The sequence below is a fragment of the Carassius auratus genome, chromosome 7 (assembly GCF_003368295.1).
Source record: "Carassius auratus strain Wakin chromosome 7, ASM336829v1, whole genome shotgun sequence".
NCBI classification, from domain to species: Eukaryota; Metazoa; Chordata; class Actinopteri; order Cypriniformes; family Cyprinidae; genus Carassius; species Carassius auratus.
This window is the reverse complement of record NC_039249.1, coordinates 29,797,011-29,819,511: the sequence shown is the minus strand read 5'-3', so window position 1 is coordinate 29,819,511 and position 22,501 is coordinate 29,797,011. Positions and strand designations below refer to the sequence as shown.

The window sequence follows — 22,501 nt, the reverse complement described above, 5'->3', positions numbered from 1 at the left end:
ACTGCAAGAGTCATTACCTAACCTCCAACCAGCCTCACAAACAAGGGAATCCATTAACGCACATCAAAGGTTATCCAAGAAAATATATAAATAAATGCTACATCAACCGAAAAAGAGAGAGAGCATGAGCTAGAGAGAGAAAACCAGACTTGTTTGTGAACTCTTTACCTCCACCTACCCAGAAACACACTCTAAATCTCTTGCACCCCCACCCTTTTAACCTAAGTGGGCCTTCCTATTGCCTTTGCATGTTCACTTGTCCGCTGTACTATAGTCATTAACATATTTGGAGTGCAGCGAGCAGAAAGCTTAATTGTCCTTAATTGCTCGGCTAAATATGTTCTCTAATGATTCTCCTCAGATCTGTGACTGGCTTTTGCGCAATTTCCCGGCCGCTGGCTTCATTATCCCTGCCTCCTTGGAACAAAGCGTCTTTAGAGGCTAACTCCCCCCACCATCTTTTGCTCTCTCTCTCTCTCCCCCCAACACTAAGAGCCGGTCGGGCCGCCTGGCTGACGGGAGGGAGGGGAGCAACGCACAATGGAAGTCTTTTGTCAGGGCACAAGAGTCAAAATGATTAGAAAACCAAATCCATGTTGAAACAGTGTGTTAATTGACTGCAGCTCTGTTGTCTTAATGGCAAACTAACGTAAGGCCTGACTGAGGCCTCGGCCCCCGCCTTTTGCTTTTGGTGCCCTCCTCCCCTCGCTGTTCAGAGCCTAATGGAATCTATGATTGTTTGTTTAATGGCAGAACAGCACGGGGACTGTACTCGTATTAATAAACATGCTGTGCCAGATCACCATTGTCCTTAGGATATCCCCTTGCCTTATCAGTCATCAGTGGAGCACGGAGCCATGGCAGTGATGTCATAGACACAGTCGAGTGACTGAAGATGTGCTGTGCTCTTTCATTTAGAAAGATCTCACTAACTCCTGTGCCCCTGATGCAGCATGACCATGTATGAAGAACCAGGTGATTATAAGAAACTGCTCTATTGGTAACCAGATCTGAAACTGCACTAAAATGAACATTGTAGTCTATTTACAATGCAATGTCTATCAATTATCATGTCTGAATTATGAATGGGGTGGGGATTCTCCACTCTCAGTTTCAAAAGAGGGGAATGCCATGAAGTTCAGATGAGCATATTAATTAGTTTTCTTCTACTTCTTACCTGTGTCGGCAGAAGGACATTTGCGAATGGTGAAGATAGCGCTCAAATCCTCCTCTTCCTCTGGCAAGCCCTTCTGCAGGCGTTGCAGCTTCCGCAGGCTTTCGCTGCGCTGGTGCTTCATGGAACGGACGTGTTGGATGAGGTTTAACTTGGCCTTGGTGGAGTAGTTACACAGGACACAGTGGTAGTAGCACGACTCGCCTTCTACAGCATTCTCGTGCTGCTGCAAATGCTGTAAAAAGAGAATGAATAAGAGAGTAAGCATGGGGTTTTTAATGAACGGGATACCTAATACCATTTACAAATGAATAAATCAATTACCAATCAGGACTCTGTTGTCTAACATAAAGTCAACGTCATTCATCAACAGTACATTGGTCTCTGGACCTTAGCGTAAGCATGTGTCTCTGTGTGCTAACAAGATATGGAGGGACGTTGGTGTCCCTGGGGCTGGTGAGCAGACGAGAGGAGCATGTCAGCATCTACAGGAAGAGCATGAGCAGGGACACATGGAGGAAAGTGCATTGATCCCTTTCACTCAAGAGAAGTCTTTCGTCTCTGAAAAGGAAACTCCAAGCATCGGCCTGTTTCACGCATGGGATGTTAAATATTGATCACCAGTGAGTCAAATCCTGCTTCTTTGAGAGCGAGGCAAAGTGAGAGAGATGGAAAGCTCTGACCATATCCAGAAGAGGCTATAGGGATCCTTGGGGGACCAAAGATATGTGCTACGATCCACAAACTCAAAACAAGCCATTGAAGCCAACCACTCTACACACCCAACTGTAACACAACAATCCAGAGCTCAGTCTCTGTTCATTGAGCACACCACACCTACACACTATGGGAATTGAAGATCTATAGATCTGACTGCTAGTCCCTAGTTATCATCTGTGCATGTATAATCAAAGCACTTACTAATACACCTTGACTAACCTTGATTCATGTCTTCTTTCAAGTCATGATTGTTTTATAAGCTTTACGAAAGCAACTTTTGTGCATACTTCCGGTCTTAAACGATGACAATTTCTCGGTTATTTATTCCTCATGGCCATCAGCTCTTTGGTGAATTATGTTTGTGTATGTAGAGTGACAGATTTATAGTGCGATAATACGCACAGCTACTGTTTACATTCGATGTAAGACAAGGGAAACAAATAACCTTTCCTTCTGTGTTCAAGAATGGCATGGTGCATTTTTTTTAACTACAGTATATGACAAAGTTGCATGAAGGTCATTGGTTACTTTAATTCTCAAAACACATAAGATGGTTGGAGCCATGGCCTGCAGCTAGCATTTGAGCTGTTGTGCTTGAAGGGTCATTGTGAGTTAAAAACAACAACAACATCAAAAAAAAAAAAAAAAAGTTTCGTAACATTTCCGATCGCTTCTGCTCATAATTTCCTGTCCTGTAATATCACATACAGTTTAAAAATACCAACTATGATGATGTAATTAAATAGCTGCATCTTTCCTAGGACTTTTTACCTTGCACTTGTTGTTTACCTTTCTTTTGTTATGTGAGTCATGAAAAAGCAACTAAAGTGCACCATGAAGGAGATGATGCAAATCTGAAAAAAAAATCTCTCTCTGTTTTTTTGCCTGACGAAACATGTATTTTCTCTCTTCTGGAGAAACTCTTAATCTCCTGCGCAGACCACCCCCAAACCCTGACAAAGGTCGGGGAAAACAAATTGATTCATTAAGACACGGCTGAGTTGGCTTTGCCCTGCAGCGCAGAGATGAGATGTGTTTCCATCGGCTTCGGATGCACAAAGCCAGAGTAACATTAGATTTTTAACCCAATTAAGGCCACATCAGGTGTTGACAACAGTGAGAGAGGAAAAAAATATTATGTTCCCTGAAATGTTCTCCTTCTCTGGTAATAATTAATTTTCGGGTAACATTGCTATAAGGGATTTTTTTTTTTTTAAGTCAATTGTGGTGTTGGTATCATATGTCACCCTGGTATACCTAAGATGTGCATTAGGGCCACTGACTTCCAGGAATGGGTTTTTGCTTTTTGTGTGTGCCCCTCAGCTCCATGTAATGGAGTTATTAGGTGATCGTAAAAGGCTCTGTCTTTCTCCTCATGCTTTCTCTTGCTCTCCTTCTCTCCCTTTCCTGTTTGAAGTGGGGGTATGATGTCATTTTAGTAGGTGTTGCTGGATGTTTTGGGCTTTTCTTGAGCTGTGCTTCTCCACCTCAACCTCCCTAACACATATACAGTATATCAGAGCTCAGGTACACTGATCTGTCACAGATTTGCTTGCATAAAACACCAAATCGATCCATTGCGTGCTCTGAAATAGCACAGTTTCTTCTTTCTTCACAAGAAAGGATGAGAATATATGAATTGAAATGTATGTCTATACTTCAGCCGTCTTTGTGGAAATAAGTGCAGCGAAAAAGAAGACACCTGAACTAAACTTCAAAGATCTTTCAAAAAAAAAAAAAAAAAAAAAACCTGGGGATTTTTACAGTACCCATAAAAAGGGCAGGATTTACACAGGTGAACCTTAGCTGGCTCAGCCCAGAGAACAGCAATATATCACTTTTTTACCCAAAACTGAAGCCAGTTCACCACACAACTGATGTATACGCTACACCGTTACAATTTTGGTACAATTACTATATTTACTCCAAAGCACCATGGAGCTTCAAAGAATAACATGGTTTGGCCAATATGACATTTCAATGATACTTTATCTAAGGGATATAAGAAGGTTCAAGGCTCTACAACACACCATAAGAGATATTATTCCTAATTTCCATGTAGCAGAGATGCATATATTGCTCTCCAGGACTGACACCAGAGGGCCAAACAAACCCATCCAAGGACCTACGTCTCTTTCTTACAAACACACAGATATTTCCACATGATTCCATCTTAAACATTGACACGAGGGTCCCCTGAGATGCTCTCTACACCTAATCTCCCACCCAACACACACACACACACCCCTGGGTCTGAATGTGAAATATAATAACGCATGAGAGAGTGTTTGTGTGCGGTGTGTCTGTTTCCTATGATCCTGAGATGAAGCTCCATGCTGATAAATCACCTCCAACTGAAGTGCAGGAATTCAGAGGCTTAATGAAAAAGTCATGTTCACTGAGCAGGGAGGGGCCAGTCAGGGTGCTATTGAGAAGTCTCCCCTCCGCAGGGGCCCCAGAACAGCCGCATACAGGCCCCTGGAGCCAGAGAAGGCCACAGAGTCAGCATGGCTTACATACCTACTCAAAATTCATTTAATTGGTTGGAAGTTAATGGCAGACTTACAGGAGAGCACACGAGCTGTGGGGAAGTGCAGTGGAGCGAAACCTGAGTGGGCTGGAGGGAGTAAGTGTGTGTGTGTGTATGTGAGAGAGAGAGAGAGAGAGAGAGAGAGAGAGAGAGAGAGAGAGAGAGAGTGCACATGTGTAAAGCAAGTGCGGCCCATCTTTACCGGACAGGAGTTCTGATTACTCTCTCTCACAAACATATGCACATAACGACCCAAGTGGAGGATGAATCAGTCCCAGTGTACTCGTGTAGGTGAGGAAAAGCAAGGGTGACCCATCGAATCCACCCCGTCGCAACTCAGCGCTGCGTCTCTGCCTGCTTCGCTCCCATCACGCAGAGCTATCACTTTCAACACCTACCTGCTCCTGTGCATAGATCTACTAAAGCATCCACTTATGTGGGCTGAAAAAACACACACCTTTCACACCCATCGCCACTCTAACTGCTAGAGAGCCGAATACAGGGCAGGCACTCATACCTCCACAAATGCCCAGGCCCACAGTGGAATTGTGGTAAAGCGGCTCAAAGTTCCACAACATGCTCTACACAAGTACATGGACACAAATGCAAGCTATTCATATCTGTGTTGGATTCTCAATGTTACTGCAAGAGCTGCTACACAAGGTATTAGTGCAAACTGTCTTCTACAGTAAGTGTTAATTTTTACACACATATTTGTTTTATGATGAAAAAAAAAATCTATTTAGTCTACATTTGATCATGTTGCGTTTATAATTTTTTTGTCAAACCTACTATCAAATGAATATTACTTCTAATTTTAGTCAACAAATTATTATTATTATTTTTTTATGCTTTTTAAAATATAAATGCACACAAAAGTGAACATTTTCATCAGTCAGTTACGAATAGTCAGATCTTTTTACAGTTTGAATTTGAATGCATGCTATTTATCTGACGCTAAACTATTACCATGCCGCATAACTGTCACTACCAACTGTTTTTCGTTAGAGTACTGTGGTTTGTTATGCGTTATATATGTGTAACTGGACTGCATACATACACTGGCCAAGCATGCACGTATGCATTTGTGTAGAGTATTGCTTTTCTGGCCTAAAGCCATACGCAAATGTGCATGTGGTGTGTGTACAGCCACACACACACATAGCCATACAAGACCTCCTTTTGATCCAGCCCCTATTTCTACTATTAAATTTGGCAGTGCTCTTAATACAAAATTAATGCATTAAAACAGATGACTATCCAGTGGCTAAATAGCTATCAATTTCTCCCAGAGCTGACGAATTCCCACTGTGAGTGAGCCAGAGAGTGTCTGAATGTGTATTGCTTTGTAATTATCCCAATGATTCTCGGCACTTAGTGGCGAGGCCTGGTGATTTCCACTCATACTCGCTCACACACATACATACATCTGCTTTTCATGGTGTATCATGGTGGGGACTTTCCATTCACTTCTACTGTTTTAATACTGAGCTAATTAATTTTTTTTAGACCTACCTCGGCCCTCAACACAAACCATTTAGCATTTTCATTATGCATGTTTATTAAGCCATTTTCCAGATGTGGTGGGGGGTCCCCAAAATATAGGTGATTTTAGGATTTACTCTCCTTATGGAAACATTTACTCCCCACAAAACCTGACACACACATGCACACTGTCTGATTCTGATACCAGAGACAGGAAAATTACAGAAACTGAACTAAACCACAATCTAAGCCAAAAAGCTTAACAAACCACTGGCCACACACTTTATGCCAGGTTATATATCCATCGATATCATGATGCTATGGGGTCACACCAGTGCCTTAAGGGCAGCAAACTAAACTGGTTTCATCCGTATGTCATCCTGATGGATACAGTCAAGTGCATTGACACCTTTGTAACCGGCTAATGATGTCACTGGTTAAATAATAGCCAATGAGATCACTGCTCTTGCATCCTGAGAAGAGACAAAGGGATTTGCCTAATGGGCAGAAAAACCCAAGCAGAGATGAGACGGGAAGCTGCACCCTTTCTCATATCTCACCCTCTGTCTATGTATGTGTGTGTGTGTATGTGTATTTGAGTGGGTTTACTTAGCACTACAAAACTGAAGTGATCTGTCCCAGAAAAGTTGGCAAAATCGAATATATATATATATATATATCTGTGTATATATGATATTTCAAGAAAGTAAGAAGTAAAAAGCACGTAGCATTTTAACGCTATGCTGCAGCAGTGAGTGAGTTTGTCATTTGATTTACCTTCTTCACTTCTCTAATTCTCTTTTTTGAATCTCGTTTCTCACTTCGCAACCGTAGTGGAAGGAGTAGCAGAACCGTGACCACAGAAGCTGCGCTGGATGCCAAGTTCAGCGGCTGGTTCAAATTAGCCACTGCGAGCGGCGACATGCCCAGACGCTGTGCTGTGGCTGGAGAGACGGCACGTATCCACCCCTTAAATGCATACCTACCACTTCCTGCACCTCTCTCACTCTCTATGTTTTCAGGATCACTTTGCTATGTACTCTTGGAATAGCCAATCTCCCACTTCCCAGAGGAGCGTTTCATTGCTCAGATGTTGCTCTTTCATAGCTCAGAAGTTAATGGAGTTCTGTGTAATGTTTTATTCAAGAATCAACTTTGATTTTGATGTTTCTCCTAAAAAGGAGAAATAGACACGGACACAAAAGAGGGGAACTGTTGACAATGTGAGAGCATAGGTCTATAATGAAATAAAATGAATTAATGTAGATAGCAAACTTCAGATCATTTGGAAGAATTTGATTAGAAATTGAGATCTTTGATGGCTTTAATTGGGATCGCATTGAAATCTCTGGCTCTTAAATGAAAGGCTTTGCTATCTTGGCCAATCTGAGCACAATTTGTGACATTGTTCTCACACTGACTGAGGAGAAAAGTCAATCTCAATTCAATCTCTGTCTAGGAGATACAACTGAGAACTTAAAGTGATCTTGTTTGGGATTTATCTTTCCTAAACTTTACAAAGTTAACTCAAGTCATGTTCCAGATGTGATATAGTGATTTTAACAAGTTCGGTAAAAATGGCTGTGCTGAATCTGTGATTCAGTTCTCTGACACAGATTAGACCGGTTTGGATGGATTACTGTACATGTGCATTGAGAAAGAATGAGGGTGAATAACTGAGAAATGGGGGTCTTAAAAACAATCCTCTCCAGCAGCTTATACCACCCCAGTGCACTTTAACAGTAAATAAAGCAATACTTATTGAATTCCTTTGGAATAAATAAGCAGCTAGAAAGTAAACAATAGGAACATAATTGTAGAAAGGAGGCAATCAATGCCTGCAGTCATTTAGCTTGTGTTGATTATGCGTACGCTCGTTTGTGTATGTTTCTTTGTGTCTTTGAGTAAAAAGCAATAGCGGTTAGAGGGAGGGTGTAGTGACAAGCAGTTAAATAATACCCTCTCGCATACACCAGCGCAAAACAAGCACAGGGTAATCCTTCCTCCAGTAATGCCCCTGCATTTCCAAACAATGGTTCTCAATCAGCTGATCAATGTGTCCACATAATTCATTGGGTGAATTGGTCTGGGTGAGGAAGGAAGAGAGAGCAAGGGAACTCTATAGAAGAGATTGTGGCGATGGAGATATCAATACCCAGATCGGTGATAATATGGCAGTGGCAATGTCCTTCAAGGCCTTTATGAATAAGAGCAAGAATATACGCATAATCTAATATTTTAAGTCAAAACCAATGCATTTTACTTGTACAATGAGCTGAGCCACATTTTACATTAAGTGACTCAGAGATCAAGCAGGAAATTAAGTTTAATCCAGGGCTGGGTAAAAAAAACAAAAAGAGTTGCAAAACTATATTAATCGCTAGACGTCGCCTTCCACCATGAAGAGCTAATTAACAGCTTAGCCTCCCGTTGTTTTTATGAATGCAGCGTCAAGCCGCATCCAGCCCCGTAGTACAATAACTCTGCCTGCAGGAGGCGACAGCTGTGTGGAGCTCTAGGGGCAACACGCACAGCTGTTCCAACTGTCCCTAGACATCTGCGGCCGCCTGGTGCCATCTGGAAATTTAGGAGGGCAGTTTAGGACCTGTACGGATCCTCCTACCCCTGCAACCTCCAGCACGCTTCCCATAACTAATCCTGCATTTTGGTAAGAGACGGTATTTCTAATTATTAGGATTGGACAGTGAAAGAATTCTGTGCATGTCTCGGGGCATGCAGACAGGAGACAGACACGATCAATCGGGAGACATTCAGAGGTACTTAGACCGTTCAATGAGGCCTTATTTGTTATATTAGCTGAGAACACATGACTTGTTCTGGTGATCTAACAAGAATAGAATTTGTGGAAATAAAAACAGCCTACCTGAAAAAAAAAAAAAAAAAAAAAAATCTCAGTATCTCTTTCACAAAGACAAATACAAAGACACTGCTGGAGATACAGAATGAGTCATCCTGTATTTCTGAGTTCATTGTAGCCACTGTTATAAAAACCTTTTGGACTGAAAATGAGAGGTTGCACATGTTTTTTAGAAGTGGCTGGTTGAATAATGGTTGTACAAGTCAAATAGGGTATCTCTAGGGTATGTATAACACAAAATTAGTCAAAACAACAAACAAACTCTACATCAGCGTACTTCCAGAACACATGTCTACTGCTTCACAGAAGTCAGGGCAAAACTAAAGTATAGAAGGATCCTGAATGATGATCATCAGAGTTAATTATAGTCAAACCCTTACCAATAACCTACAAGTTAGCAAATACCCAACCCAAGTGAACGAACCCTTGTACTAAAAAAAGCCATAGACGTGATGAAAAGGACACTCCACAGTATTAACTCCTCAGGTTTGTATTATCTAGCTTTCACCTCCAGTGTTCCTTGTTAGTCTGCTTGAATATTTCATCACCACATAATTGGTTGATGCTTCAGGCTAGGTTATGAGGCGGTAAGACTTTTTCTAAAATTCACAAAGGCCAGTCTGGAGTCAGCAGCATGGTGTTTTTGAACTGGTCTCCGATGAGGAAATGTTTGAGTTGCCAGGCTCTGCCCCCCTCTCATCTGCCCGGCTTCACCTTCACCCACAGGACCAGCGTAATGAGAGGGCCTGATCGTGGCCCTGTGCCAGAGTAAATATTTAAGCTCAGCTTAAAGGGTCTGGCTTTTATTAGCTGTGTTGGGGCTACAATGGCGCAACAGGCCTTAAGAGTTCTCACCTTCTTAACATGCAAATGAATGAGCGGGGGCGGGCTGGGGGTGGTTACTTTTGGAAGCTTATTTGCATAGCACATACGCATTCTGAGGGCAATGTAGTGGTAACACAAACTTTGAGCACCTCTCCTTTTCTAGTGGCTCTCTCTCTCTGAGTCTAAAGATAAACTTTGTTTGCCTTTACTCGATTGCTTTGACTTCTGCTAACTGCATAAAGAGCAGTAAACTCCCAATAGCCTAGGATAGGGAGTTGTTTTGTACTTGTCGCATTATAGGAGCAAATTAACTTGCTAATTGCTGTCATTAACCTAAACATAAAATGCCTGAATATTGTGAGAAACAAAACATATGGTGTGCAGTCACATTTCTAGCACTGCTCTGAATAAATACTACATTAATTCTTAATATATTATTAGTTTTATTATTAATGTTTCTGTTTAAGTTCTATTTCAAATACACCACATGCTATGCAAATTTATACAAGTATATGATGTGTATACTATAAGGAAGTGTAGTGTGTAAAAAAAACATCAATTAATAAATTTAAATATTACTCCCCTGAAGCAGTGTATATTTTGCCCTTCAGTAAGACATGAATTTGAAACAAGCATTTCTTAAACCCTGGCCTCTAGCCTATGCCCAGAGGATCCTGAGCGCATGTGTTGAAAAGTGGAGCTCTTTGGGAGATAATATCGCTCTTCTTTCTTTTAGCCGAATACAGATGGGTGCTGAAAACATAGCACCGATTTATTAACTTGCAAAGGAAAGAAGGAATACAACTTCACTTTCCATAAAAAAGAAACAAAGTGCTCATTGATCAGTGATCAATAGTGGATCGATAACCTAAGCCCTCATCATTCCAAGTCCAGCATAATTAAAGCTGAGATATTGTCGTTATCACTAAAATCAAAAAAGGTGCAGGTCTAATTCGAGGCAGTTCTGTTGCTTTAGTCTAACTGTAAAGATACTGTACAGGGCCCTCTGAAGGACATGTGAGTCCCGAAATAACTTGCTCACGCCATCAGTCCCTGTGTCATTGTAGAGGTTGTGCCGATGGCTGCCCATTTGGAAGCATTTAATTTCGAGCGCTGCTACTGTGTCAGCACAGCAAAGCTTTGTATCGCTCTTAATGTAAATGGAACATTAGTTATAGGATCACACTAAGCCACCAACGTGACTCCTTTAATGTATTAAATGTTGTGGAAGAGTGCCCTTCTTATGAGATTTGCAGCCAGTTTAGGTATAGCAAAAATAAGAAGCTGTTACTCACTGAAGAGCTGAGGTCCTTAAAATATGGCACAATGGCATTAGCTGGCACCAGATCCAAACCTATTTTGATTTTGGACGTGATTTTGAGTGAGCATGCAAACAGTGTCACAGGTTCATGCTGACAGTGTGTTAACAGGTAGAGACTCCTAGAAAGTGCATAACTAGGCCTGAGCACGGCGCTTACAGAGGCCCTCGCTGGCTTGAGTTTCTGTGTCACTTCACTTTGCACTGCATGTGCGACGAGCGGCTGGAGGCATAAGTGCACTTGGCAATGGCGCTACGAGAGAAGTGTATACTGTTTCTAAACCGCTAGCGTCTCTCGCTCTCGCCTTCATTCTCCCTCCCCTGCATTCTCCACCAAAGTGCCAGGAGCGCCATGCTTGTAAAAGTAACCACAGCTCTTTAAGAGGCTCATGTATTTACAAACGGAGGTATGTCGAAATCAAAGGCATTACCACATGACATAACACATCAAGCAGCCAGCGGATAGAGAATTTATAGGGTGGATTCAAACATGGGTGGTGCGCCCAGGAACTATGCCATTGTTTGATCATGCACAGCCACAAGCAAGTACAACTCACTCACCTATGACAGGTTCCGAGTTCACTGGTTCATTGGCGCCAACCCCCACCTTTCGCTGCCTTGCTCCCAGTCAGGTGGTTACAGGTGCAGAACGCTATTGTTTTCTACTTCCTGCTGTTCCACCACTTGCTGATTTCTCCTCGCATGTTGTCTTTTGAAAGTAAGGCTCTGTCTGCTTATGTAAGTCTAGTACATGAGCTGTTCTCACTCCTCATCCTGCATCTCGTGTGAAGTACAGCGGTTAAATCTGTTGTGCTCCGTCCTGGTTGGATCTAAAGAATCATTCGCTCTCTCTCTTTATCTCCCTCCCCCTCTTTCCCTCTGTTGCTGTTCTGCCTAATCTCACCTCAGTTTTTATTTCGCCGCCTTCATCTGCAGAGGACTAAAAATACATGATAAATGGTACATGATATTTTAAAGTCTCTTATCTGTTCTTACAAGGGAATAATAGGGTAGTTAATCCTGAAGATCTCCCTCAAATTGATTAATCAGCACATACGGACAATCAAATAAATGATTAATATTCACCAGACCTGCGGTTGGACAGTTACCCCCCAAAGCATCAGTAATAATTCAGTAACCCTTCCCAGACCAAAGCCGCGTCTGGCTGCTCAGCGCCAGCTCTCTGATGCGGTGGGAGATCTTTGAAGTTGGTGCATAACAAACTCTCAGTGCGCTATGCGTGGCTCTACCTGTAGATTAGAGCACAACTGCTGGCCAGGCCAGAAAAACACTGCAGTTTGGTGCTAATGGAGCTGAATGCAGACAAAAACATAGCAGCACATCCTCTAATGTGTGCACCATGACGCCCGACAGATGTTCTGCAATTTCTATTAGGCTTTTTGAGACAGCAGGTTTTTTGAAACCAGATTGTCAAGACTGAGGCTAATTTGTCAAAATGATATTGCAAGGAAAGCAAACGGTGAACTGTACGGTTACATTACACGAGACCCTGGAGAGAATCAACATTAAAATCACTTAATATAACCCGAATGTTACAGAAGGGGGTCGTGTAGTCCATATATGTCCAGCTTGCTGTCTACATGTCACCCTGATTTTATATTCGACTCGGACAGATGTCTTCAGACAGCCTGTTTAGCATCGGCTCTCCCTGCGCTTGTACCCAGGGCACATCCTGTCCTGGTGATGGATTCCCTATTTATTCAGCTATTTTTGGACAAAAGAAGGAGATCTCCATAGAGAATGGTTCTCTTTCTCTACCATTACTAAGTTCGCTAACCCTCCCACAGGGGTCAACAAACAGCCCTCCTCCCCAAACCGCCTGCATCTGCCGGCTTGCGCAATTAATGTGTAAGCGGCCCGGGACTGGACACCCCTTGTCCGCCATGACTGCGTTGCACATGCATGCGTCTGCATAAACATATGTTTATGTGTCACAGCTTTACCATGTGGTCTGGCATTAGCAGTCCCATGCTAGAAGTGACCCTTAATTGACTACCCCCACCTTGGCCTTTGTGTAGGTCGCCTGGCTGGCTGGTTGGCTAGAGAAGTACGAACAGCTGTCTGCAGTCCTCTTCTTGGACACACTGTCTCTGGTGTCTGCTCTCCTGCATCCGGACGGGGCTATACATAACATCACACTGCATACTTCGAAACCTGACCACCACCTGCATTCTGCCACTCAACCTGGGCTGATCGACAGGGCTATGCAGTTTCATTAGCACAAAGACACGGTATTAAACTAATCCATGTGTCTCTCGCGCAGTGGCCGGATCCCCATACAGCCCCAGCAGGGGCACCATTAGCCTTTCAGCGAGAGCAGGCCGATCTGAATCACTGCCAATACGTCTGTTGATGTATGGCCTTGAGCTCTAATAGGTATAAGCGTGGTGTGCGGGGCGGCGTTGCGAGAAGCCAGGCTTTTCTATAACCGATACAGTTAACTTTGATCTTGTCTTAGCATGGCCTGTTTATAAATCAGCCATGCAAATATTTATGAGCTGGATGGGAGAAAATGGCTGGTCTGGTTTATATCCCTGGCCTTCTATTTTTCCTTGCTGCCCCATCCCAATCCCCCACTCCTCTTCCCCCCGGCTCATGTGTCAACGAGGACGCCACAGCAGCGGGGTGAGAGAGCACAGGCCCCAGGCCACATCTATCATGACTATGCTGTCTGGCTTTATTGGCTGGTCATGGAGCGTGGGCCAAAGGCACTCCAAGGGAGGGCAGGGGAAATCTTGATATCGAGGAGATAAAGAAGAGCATATCCGAAAAGCTCGCACAAAAAGTTGACAGGTGGGTTCGTTTTTTTTTTTTTTTTTTGCAGTCCTGTATAGCTCAATGTGGGTTTGATCTAAGCAAGGAGAGGTCTGAATCATCTACAGAAAAGCTTGATAAATAACACGAGACGGTGCTCGATAACTATTGCCTTCTTGCTAGCTCCCTGCACACCTATCTGTTTCAGCCTGCAGTGCACACAATGGGATGGCCCGCTTTGGCAGATGCACAGACTTTAATTGCTCCCCCCAGTCCTGACCTCTGCTCCAGATCACCCTCTGATATACAGCATCTCTATTAAGCTGGGAAGTAGGTAAATATTCTCCTAAAGACCCTATGTACTAACGGCACTAGTAAAAATGGAGGGAAAAAAAATCAATCGCCTTTTTTTTCTTTTGTCCTTCGCAAACTCTATTAGTTTTCCTATTTTATCTGATGCCGGGATCCAAAAATGCACAGTGCATGTACAGCTGCCGTCTGCATGATCTTGGTTTGATGCAAATCTTTATACGTCACATGTCTTGTTCCTTGAGAAATGGGTTGCTTTGTTGTATTGCAATTAAAATTGTTTTGGATGGAGTAGCGACATTTGCGGAGAAGGAAAATTATGCTTTTAAAGAATGGATAAAGACAGGCTAGCATTTTTAATAAATAGTCAACAGTCAAATTATTGGGCTCTGACCAGTTTTAAGTTATGTCTTGTTAAGCTTGATGACAACATGCAATGTGGACACAAATACGCAACACTGCATGTATGCTGGAGTGTTTGAGAGTCAAAGTGAGTAAAAGGGGGGCAGTGGTGATGGTAGTGGTGGACTGGCTTGTCGATCGATGCTGTGATTGGCAGTTAATGGCTTTTCCTGTTCTGCCTTCGTAACCTCGCTCTGATGGCTGTTGCTTTTGATCAGAGATGGCAGATTGCATTTGATTTTTGTATATAAAGCCCTGACTTTTTGGAGATGGCTTCATCATGTTAAATCATTTAAAAAGTAAGTTGAATACTGGGAATTCCTTTCTACCCAGGCACAGAGGTGAAGCTTTAGCATCTGAACAAACACTAGACTCCTCAATAAATAGCAAAGCAATGAAACCACTGATTTAAAATTTTCACAATTTAAAAAAAAAACCTTCAAATTTCTTTATACAAATAAAAAAAAAAAAAAAAAAAAACTAAGTACAGGATGTTGTATACTCACCCAGTAATTCAAAATCACTCTCACGGACCTTTTCCTGGACTGTGCCCAGCTGGTGGAATGACCTCCCAATCCCAATTCGTACAGCTGAGTCTTTACTAATTTTCAAGAAACGTCTGAAGACTCATCTTTTTCGCCTGCACTTAACCTACTAACACCAGTACTTTTCATTTTCTTGTCTTTGTTCATTTAATTAAAAAAAAAAAAAAAAAAAAAAAAAAAAAAAAAAAAAAAAAAAAATCCTGGCTATGCGTTCTATACTAGACTAACTGAGACTTGTCATGGCACTTGTATACTGTTGTTGTTCTCCTGTTGACCTGACTGCTTCTATTGTTCTCATTTGTAAGTCGCTTTGGATAAAAGCGTCTGCTAAATGATTAAATGTAAATGTAAATGTAATTCAAAGGGCCTGTCTGTCACATTGTTCTTTAATGAAAGAGCAGCTAGTGAAAACGTTAGAATGGATAGAAATGGAATGATAAGACTTTTTTGTGCTTTTGTGAGAAAAACAAATATTACCTTATATGAGGGCAAGATGAATAATATCTAATGAGATTTTAAATAAGTTGGCTAACACCATACACCATACTTTATTCACCTGATTTCCCATAAACTGCAACTGTTTTTTACAGTTTTGAAAGATTCCTGATGCAAAAAAACAACAAAATGAATGGTATGTTGGATAAGAGAGCACAAACTATATGCCTGATTGAAAGAATTTAAAAGTGGGTCTAGCTATTAAATTATGCACTGGGATGTGGGTAACAAGATCCGTATTAAAAAGTGTTGGGGGTCACCTAAGAGCTCTAAAGAAGGGGAATTTAAAAAAACTAATCAGTGAAAGAAATCTTCTCAGACTAAACACAGAATAAAAATATAGTTCTGTGAGTGTGTGTATGCTTGTGCATGTGTGTGTGTGTGTGTAAAGGAACCCAATGGGACCAGCCAGTGCTGAATTAATACACACATGCCGCTCCCTTTGCAACATCAACAAATATTTAATAAAGCCTGCTTCATATAACTCATTAATATGGCACTCCCTCTCTTCTCTCAGAGCTTAATTTAATAAAACAATAATTTGAATAATAATTTGCATACCAAGATCTTGTAATCTTCTCTAGTGGCAAAAATATAACGTCTCCATGAGACCTCGTTTATTCAGTAGCAAAGACAGGCTTTCTGGTTCAAATTAGCAGAACAAGACCATTCCAACCTAACGAGTATAAATTAAGGAAATTCCTTCGCAGTGACAGAGATAACCCGTTCAAACGAACGATCAAGTCTGCGGCAGCCTAATTTTAGACCTGGTGTTGATTGAATGTGGTGATGCTGTGGGGATGAAGAAAGAGAGAGAGTTTGGTTGATCCTGTGGGGAGTGGGTGGAGGAATGTGGCGGCTGTGTTGAAGACTTCCTCCACTGTCTCTGCGTTCAATCTCTGCGCCCACAATGCCAAGATCTCCACTCCATAAATCAGCAGTGCTGTTTGAAAAATGCTTCATGATACACAAATGTGTGAAACCGCTTAACAACAGAACAAAAGTGTTTCCCCCCACTTTCAGCAGCTGCAGCTAGTAAAATAAGGCACCTCTGAGAGTCCGACCTCAGAATTCACCTCATCAGTGGGATGGGTTTCATAAAGAGAAAGCCTCAAAGAGAATGCTGGGATGCATATCTGTACGTTTGTGTCTTAAACACTAGGTGTCCTGTATGGGCAACCAGAGTTTGAAAGCGGAGAATGCAAGGGCTGTAAACTTGCAGTAAAATTTGACCTTGAAAAAATTTGTGCTACTCCTTCACCGCTCTCTTTCTGGCCCTCTCTTTCTCCGCTATGTCTCGCAACTAACATCTTTTTTTAATTAGTACACAGGTTGAAACGAAAGAAAGAAAGAAAGAAAGAAAGAAAGCATTTGGGGATAATGTACTGAACTACAGTAATTGAGTCACCTACTGATGACTTCACATCCCTGCTTCTTAATACAACAAACCAGCATCTCCATATATTACTGTAGAGCCTTTATCCATCATTTCCCACTTTTTTATTTCCTTTCTCTTGGTTTTCCCCCTCTTTACATTCATAAAAGCACATGATGAGAAAACAAGGTGTGAAAAGATTTTTTCCAGAGGGGCCTCAATAAAAACCATATGACACCTCAGGCTGAACTGCTTAATTACAAAGGGATGAAAATCTGTAGTTTGCATCTGGTGAGAACATTGTCCCCATAACACTGATAGATTTACAGCTCCCAGTCCTAACCTTGGACTCAAATGCATGGCAATTAGACCATGCATAAGACGCCTCAATGGATGTCCATCTCAGTGGGGTAAGTCAGGCTTGCCTTTTTTTTTAAAACCCCATGCTGTAGTTTTAGCTCAACTCAAAGTCTGTTATCAAGTAAAGTCCAAAAGTTGGCCCTGTTGAGGATTCTTAACTTGCTAAAACCAGCAAGATTCTCTTTGTCAACTATTCCACAACTGGTTTAACAGCACAGCTGCCACCTGGATCAAAACCACACTGACCAGCTTCAGCTGCTGGTTAACAGCATGGCTACCGATTTGACCATTATCTACAGATCATAAACCAGTCTGGACCAAGCTTGTAATTTCAACAGGGTCTAAATTCAGCCTTCACACAACGAAAGCTCTAGTCCAGCACTAAACTAGCTTACTGTGGAGTGGACCTTGATCACAAGTAAACACTCCTGGGTGTCCAGCAGAAGGAAGATGTGGATTTCCTAATTTCAACTTCTTTGTGAATATTCAGAAGAAAGATATTGTATGAGGGGTGAGTGAAAAACAGTGAGGTCCAAAGCCTCATTTCATGTGTGGATTTATTTGTCCCAAGACTCTCTTCAGCAGCCCAAAGCTAAACACAGTGTGTTTTCCAGCGCTCTGCCTTCCACTAAGCGCCGAGAGCAGCCTTGTGGCCTGGGCCACTCACAGGCCATTAATCTGGTTGCTAAGTCACTGATGTATTGATGCTGGTGAACCAGTAAGCCTGCCTGTTGCTCTCTTTACCACCCACTGTCTTTTTCCCAAACACTCTCTCTTTCTTCTTTAGGCTCAACCAGAGTCTGCCTCAAAGAAAATGTACCTGCCTTGATACAGGGGTCACGTTCTGTGAGAAGGCTCGGCCTTACCCATCCAGGGGCTACACCAAGATTCGAGGCTTTGTTTGAATTAATTTGACTCACATTTGACTAACAAACACATGTAAATGTACAAAAAAAAAAAAAAAAAAAAAACACAATACATCAAGCTGATAACATTAGGCTATTAAAGGTTATTTTTTAAGACTGAGCAAACACTTCTTCTCACTATGCCAGAGAGAAGTTGGAGGTAGAGGAAGGCATTGAGGAGCTTCTGATTAGAGGGGTGTGGGCTGAGATTGTAATATAAATTATACAACTCTAATATATATTACAAGACTGAGGCTGGCACTACTAAGATAAAACATTGATTAAGGTATGTTGTAAAAAGGTACAGTTGCTAAAAATCTGGGCTGGGAATGTAAAAGTCACGAGGTTCAAACCCATGGTGTAATCCATAAACACAAGAAAAGCTGAGACCTATCAACATTGTGCCCTTGAGCAAGCCACTTAACTCCAGGGGGACTGTGTCTGTAGTAAGTGAACTTTTAAATCGCTTCAAAGCATCTACTAAATGTCAAATAACTACATAAAAAAGGAGTCAGGTCAGTCCTGCATGTTTATTGCACGGCAGTGTAATTGCACTCCAAATAACTCATCAATTAAAATAGATTAGCTAGTCAGTGTGATGACTCCTAGCTTTGAAGAACTTTAGTTTTTTGTTGTATCTTTATAACTTCCACTCTTTACCCTTTATAAGGTGTTTTATAAGACAAAGATATTCAGCGTACTAAAAAGAGAATTACAGAAGGAAAGGTTGCAAACATCAAGAGAAAACAAGGGGGAAGAAAGAAGATTTGGCTGGAGAGATGTTTAGCTTTCCAGGCTGGGTGGATTAAAGCTATTTAACCTTAAGAAGCGAGCAGTGGAGAGGGACCACCCACCAGCTTGTGACCCATGCTGGTATGTTTTGTGCATGATGGGTATTTGCTTTGTTTATTAATTTTAAAGAGACAAAGAGTGGAGAAAGACGTGCCAGTGTTTTGAGTGTTTTTTAAGGCGCAACTCAAAATAGTCCACTCCCGATTTCTGAGATTCTGGTCCCCTAGATATGATTTAAGTATCATGGTCAATGCATTTTATTATATTATTGTCTGCCAGGCAAAAACTTTGTCTGACTGCTTAGAAAAGTAACGGAATACCTCTATTCAACAAGCAACACAATTTGTGGTATAAGTTATGTCCGTAGCCAAGATGTTGCCGGAGCAGTTATGTTCCAAAGTTTCAAATACTTAGGGTTTGTTTATATTTCTGCCTATGTCTACACATATCTTACAAACTAGCACGCTCTTGCGCCTTCCTACGTTGGTGTAACATACTCTCTGATCCCTGTGTCCACCCCAGTCCATCATCAGTCTCCAATCCCCTGTTTGTGCTGATCAGGCAGCAGATAATAGGATCAACAGCTTCCTTTAGCAGTGGCAGGAGCATTGCTTAGTTGCTCTTGTCTGGCTGCCCAAAAAGAAAGAGAGGGGGGAGAAATCAAAACAAATAGCTATTACAATACAATAATATCTGCTCCTCAGCCTCTGCACAAAGAGATACATTCTGTTGCAGTCCGTTTTCATATCCCTGCCCCTCTCTCCCAAATTACAGTACAACATATTAAAGCTGTGCATGGCCTACCATGTGTATCTGATTGGCTGCTGGTCCCTCCGTTGAATGCACAAACACACACATACTTAGAGGGGCATATGCATGCGTAATCATCAGCTGCAGCTGTGCGACGGGTCAGTGCCTGGCCTTACTGAGGTGGGGGCTGAAGGAGTTGTGAAATTCCTGCAGACTTCCAGACACAGCTTAAAGCCCGCCCACTACTCTACAAACCAATGTCACACTACACAATGCCCCTCCCACACTAAAGGATAGCTCTCTCAGCAAAACTCGACTTCTTTTCTGGGGAAAAGCCCTCTGTCCCTTGTCTTAAAGGGAGCAGAGCCTCTGTTTGGCTTCTGTGAGGCAGAGTTCAGCACCCTAAGGACAACCTGGTGCTGACATGGATCTACATTATAGAGATCTTATGATAACAAATAAATATGATGTATACTGTACTAATCCAAAAGTGTCTTATAATTACAAACCTGGGCTTCTCTATGTTATATGGACTATATCTTTGACTGGAGGGAGGCAGGATGTCTCAGTAGTGGCTCTGTGAATATGGAATGGGTGCTTTATTAGCGTGGTACTACCGGTAAATCAAAGCTCAGCCCTTCCTGGAACAGTAGCAAACCTTTTTTCCCCACTGAGCACTATTACTGAACAATCACAGGCCAGCCATGATAATTAGCAGAGTATCTCCATCTAAACGAGCGCCTCTCTCTCTCTCTCCCTCTCTCTATCGCTCTCAGACCCTCTCCGTCTCTTCTCTAACTGATGTCTGGAGGGACTTATGGAGTTTGGGTGTGGCGCTCTCTCTGGCATAGAGGTTGAGCTTCACTGTCCACAGATGAAAGATATAACCACGAGCCGTACCAATAGTGGTAAAATACTCCCTTGCGACGTTAACTCGAAATTACTCTGCAATTTTATTTGATAATAAAAAACAAACACAATCTTGCTGGAGCCAGGGCATTCTCAGTCTATTTGTTTTTGATGATTGGAGTCTGTTGTTATGGCGAGGATAAGTCATGATAAAAATCATAATTATTAATGGAGGGGGTCTGCATCATTGATCAGGATTCTGTTGTAAAAGGTGGTACGATATCTGAGAAGCCTGTTAATACCTTTCAGTACAGCCGCTACAGCTAATCCCCTTCTACGCATTACTGTCTGTTTTGTTTTACTGTGTTTTTTCTTTGTTTTCTCCAGAGTGTAGACATTTTCCTTCCTCACGCCCCAGCTGATTCGGTTGGATTGCACTGGAGGGAAAAAATAAGTAGAGAGTCCAAAATCCAGACGCTTTGCGCTGGATCCGCGCTTGGAGCGCAGTCAAAGCACTGTTAGCATAGCTGAGACACATCAACATGTGCTACGGGGTTCTGTTTGCAGGAGTTTTGGGCAGTAGTGAACAGATGACAGAATGTGTGAGCATGTGTGTATTTGTACATGTATGGGGAGTGTAAATGTGTGCAGCACACAGTTTGTATAGTTTGTGTGTTTAATGGAGCGAGACCAGTACACTGGTGCTGGTGGTGTGGGGGTGAATGTTATGAGGCCTTTCTTGGGTAAAGATTCCCCATGTGATAGTGACGGCACTTTCTTCCTCTCTTTCCACGGCCAAGCGACATCTGGAGTGGATTTTGTGCGAGCAGACACCGAAGAACATGATTACATTCAGTTAACTGTGCTCTAAACTGATTATGCATGTGCCAAGCTAATGGACTACATTTGCAAGAGGAAAAATAACATCCAATCAATCTCAATTACCCCAGATTGTACCGGCCCCTGAGACAAGGAAGGTAGCCAGCCCGAAGCTCCTCCTCTTCGCTTGAAAGGCCTGCCTGGAAGACCTGCCTCTCTCCATCCTGTCTGGAGCGGAGAACCAAGTCTCAGACTCAAGGCTGGCTTGAGTGCATCCCAGCACCTGAGACATGCTTACTCAGCATGAACAAGATCTCAAATATCAAGTGAATGTGTCCTCTATAGAACGGTGGTGTATACTTGTGTATATAAGAGCCGTGCAAGAGAAAATTGACGGAAGAGTAATCATGCAGTATTTGGATACTTAATATCATCTTGAAAAGGCATTTGTAATTCATGTTACGGAAGTAAAACAGGACACAATCATCTTTTTGACAGGTGGTTTGGTAATGTTAGCCAAAAAGGAAGGTTGTAAACAAGTTATTATATTTTACAAAAGCATTTTCTTCAAGTGCTCCATGAAATCTTGAATTTTATAAAGAAAGCAAGTAGGGCTGTTCTCGATTTCATGTTTAGTGTCATACACATGCTATGTGGCGACTCTCTCTGACTCTGTGAATTGAAGATTCCACCAACAATTTAGAACTTGAGAAGCCTAATCTTTGTCATGACCTGTGTATTGTTGTGCGTCCCATCTGCAAGTGCTTACTGGTGACCATCATGACATCATTCTTGCCACTACAAAGCAGCCAGCAAGCGGGAATTTGAAGGGAGCAGTGGAAGGTAAAAGTTCATATGAGATGAGAGCAAGACTGACTGACGGGTGTGTCTGAAACCAGAGTGGAACTCAGTCCTGTACCCTAGATACCAAAGTCGGGAAGCATCACCCCTGCTGTGCAGTGGTCTGTGCGGTTAGGACAATTCTCCCAAGCTCTCCAAAGGCTTTCGGAACATTCCAATCCGTGGGTTGGTGGGGAAGGTGTATTTTTAGAAAGCCTTAATATGTGCCGCATACCACAGACTCTCAAATTATCCCATCCAGCTTAGCCTTCAGTTTAAACCTTCCTTTTTAATTCCAGTAATTACAGGCTCCAATTTACGGAGCTGTGCACACAAAGGGCCTGTTTAATGCAAA

General features: G+C 42.2%; 1 protein-coding gene across 4 annotated transcripts in view; it reads right to left on the bottom strand.

The window, feature by feature from the left end:
- Positions 1-22,501, bottom strand: part of LOC113106448 (zinc finger homeobox protein 3) — a 221,569-nt gene that overhangs the window by 59,180 nt on the left and 139,888 nt on the right. For all 4 annotated transcript variants that reach the window (XM_026268377.1, XM_026268376.1, XM_026268379.1 and 1 more), the window contains one exon: positions 1,178-1,409. In XM_026268377.1, coding sequence (XP_026124162.1) covers positions 1,178-1,409 — 232 coding nt within the window. The remainder of the gene's footprint in view (positions 1-1,177; positions 1,410-22,501) is intronic.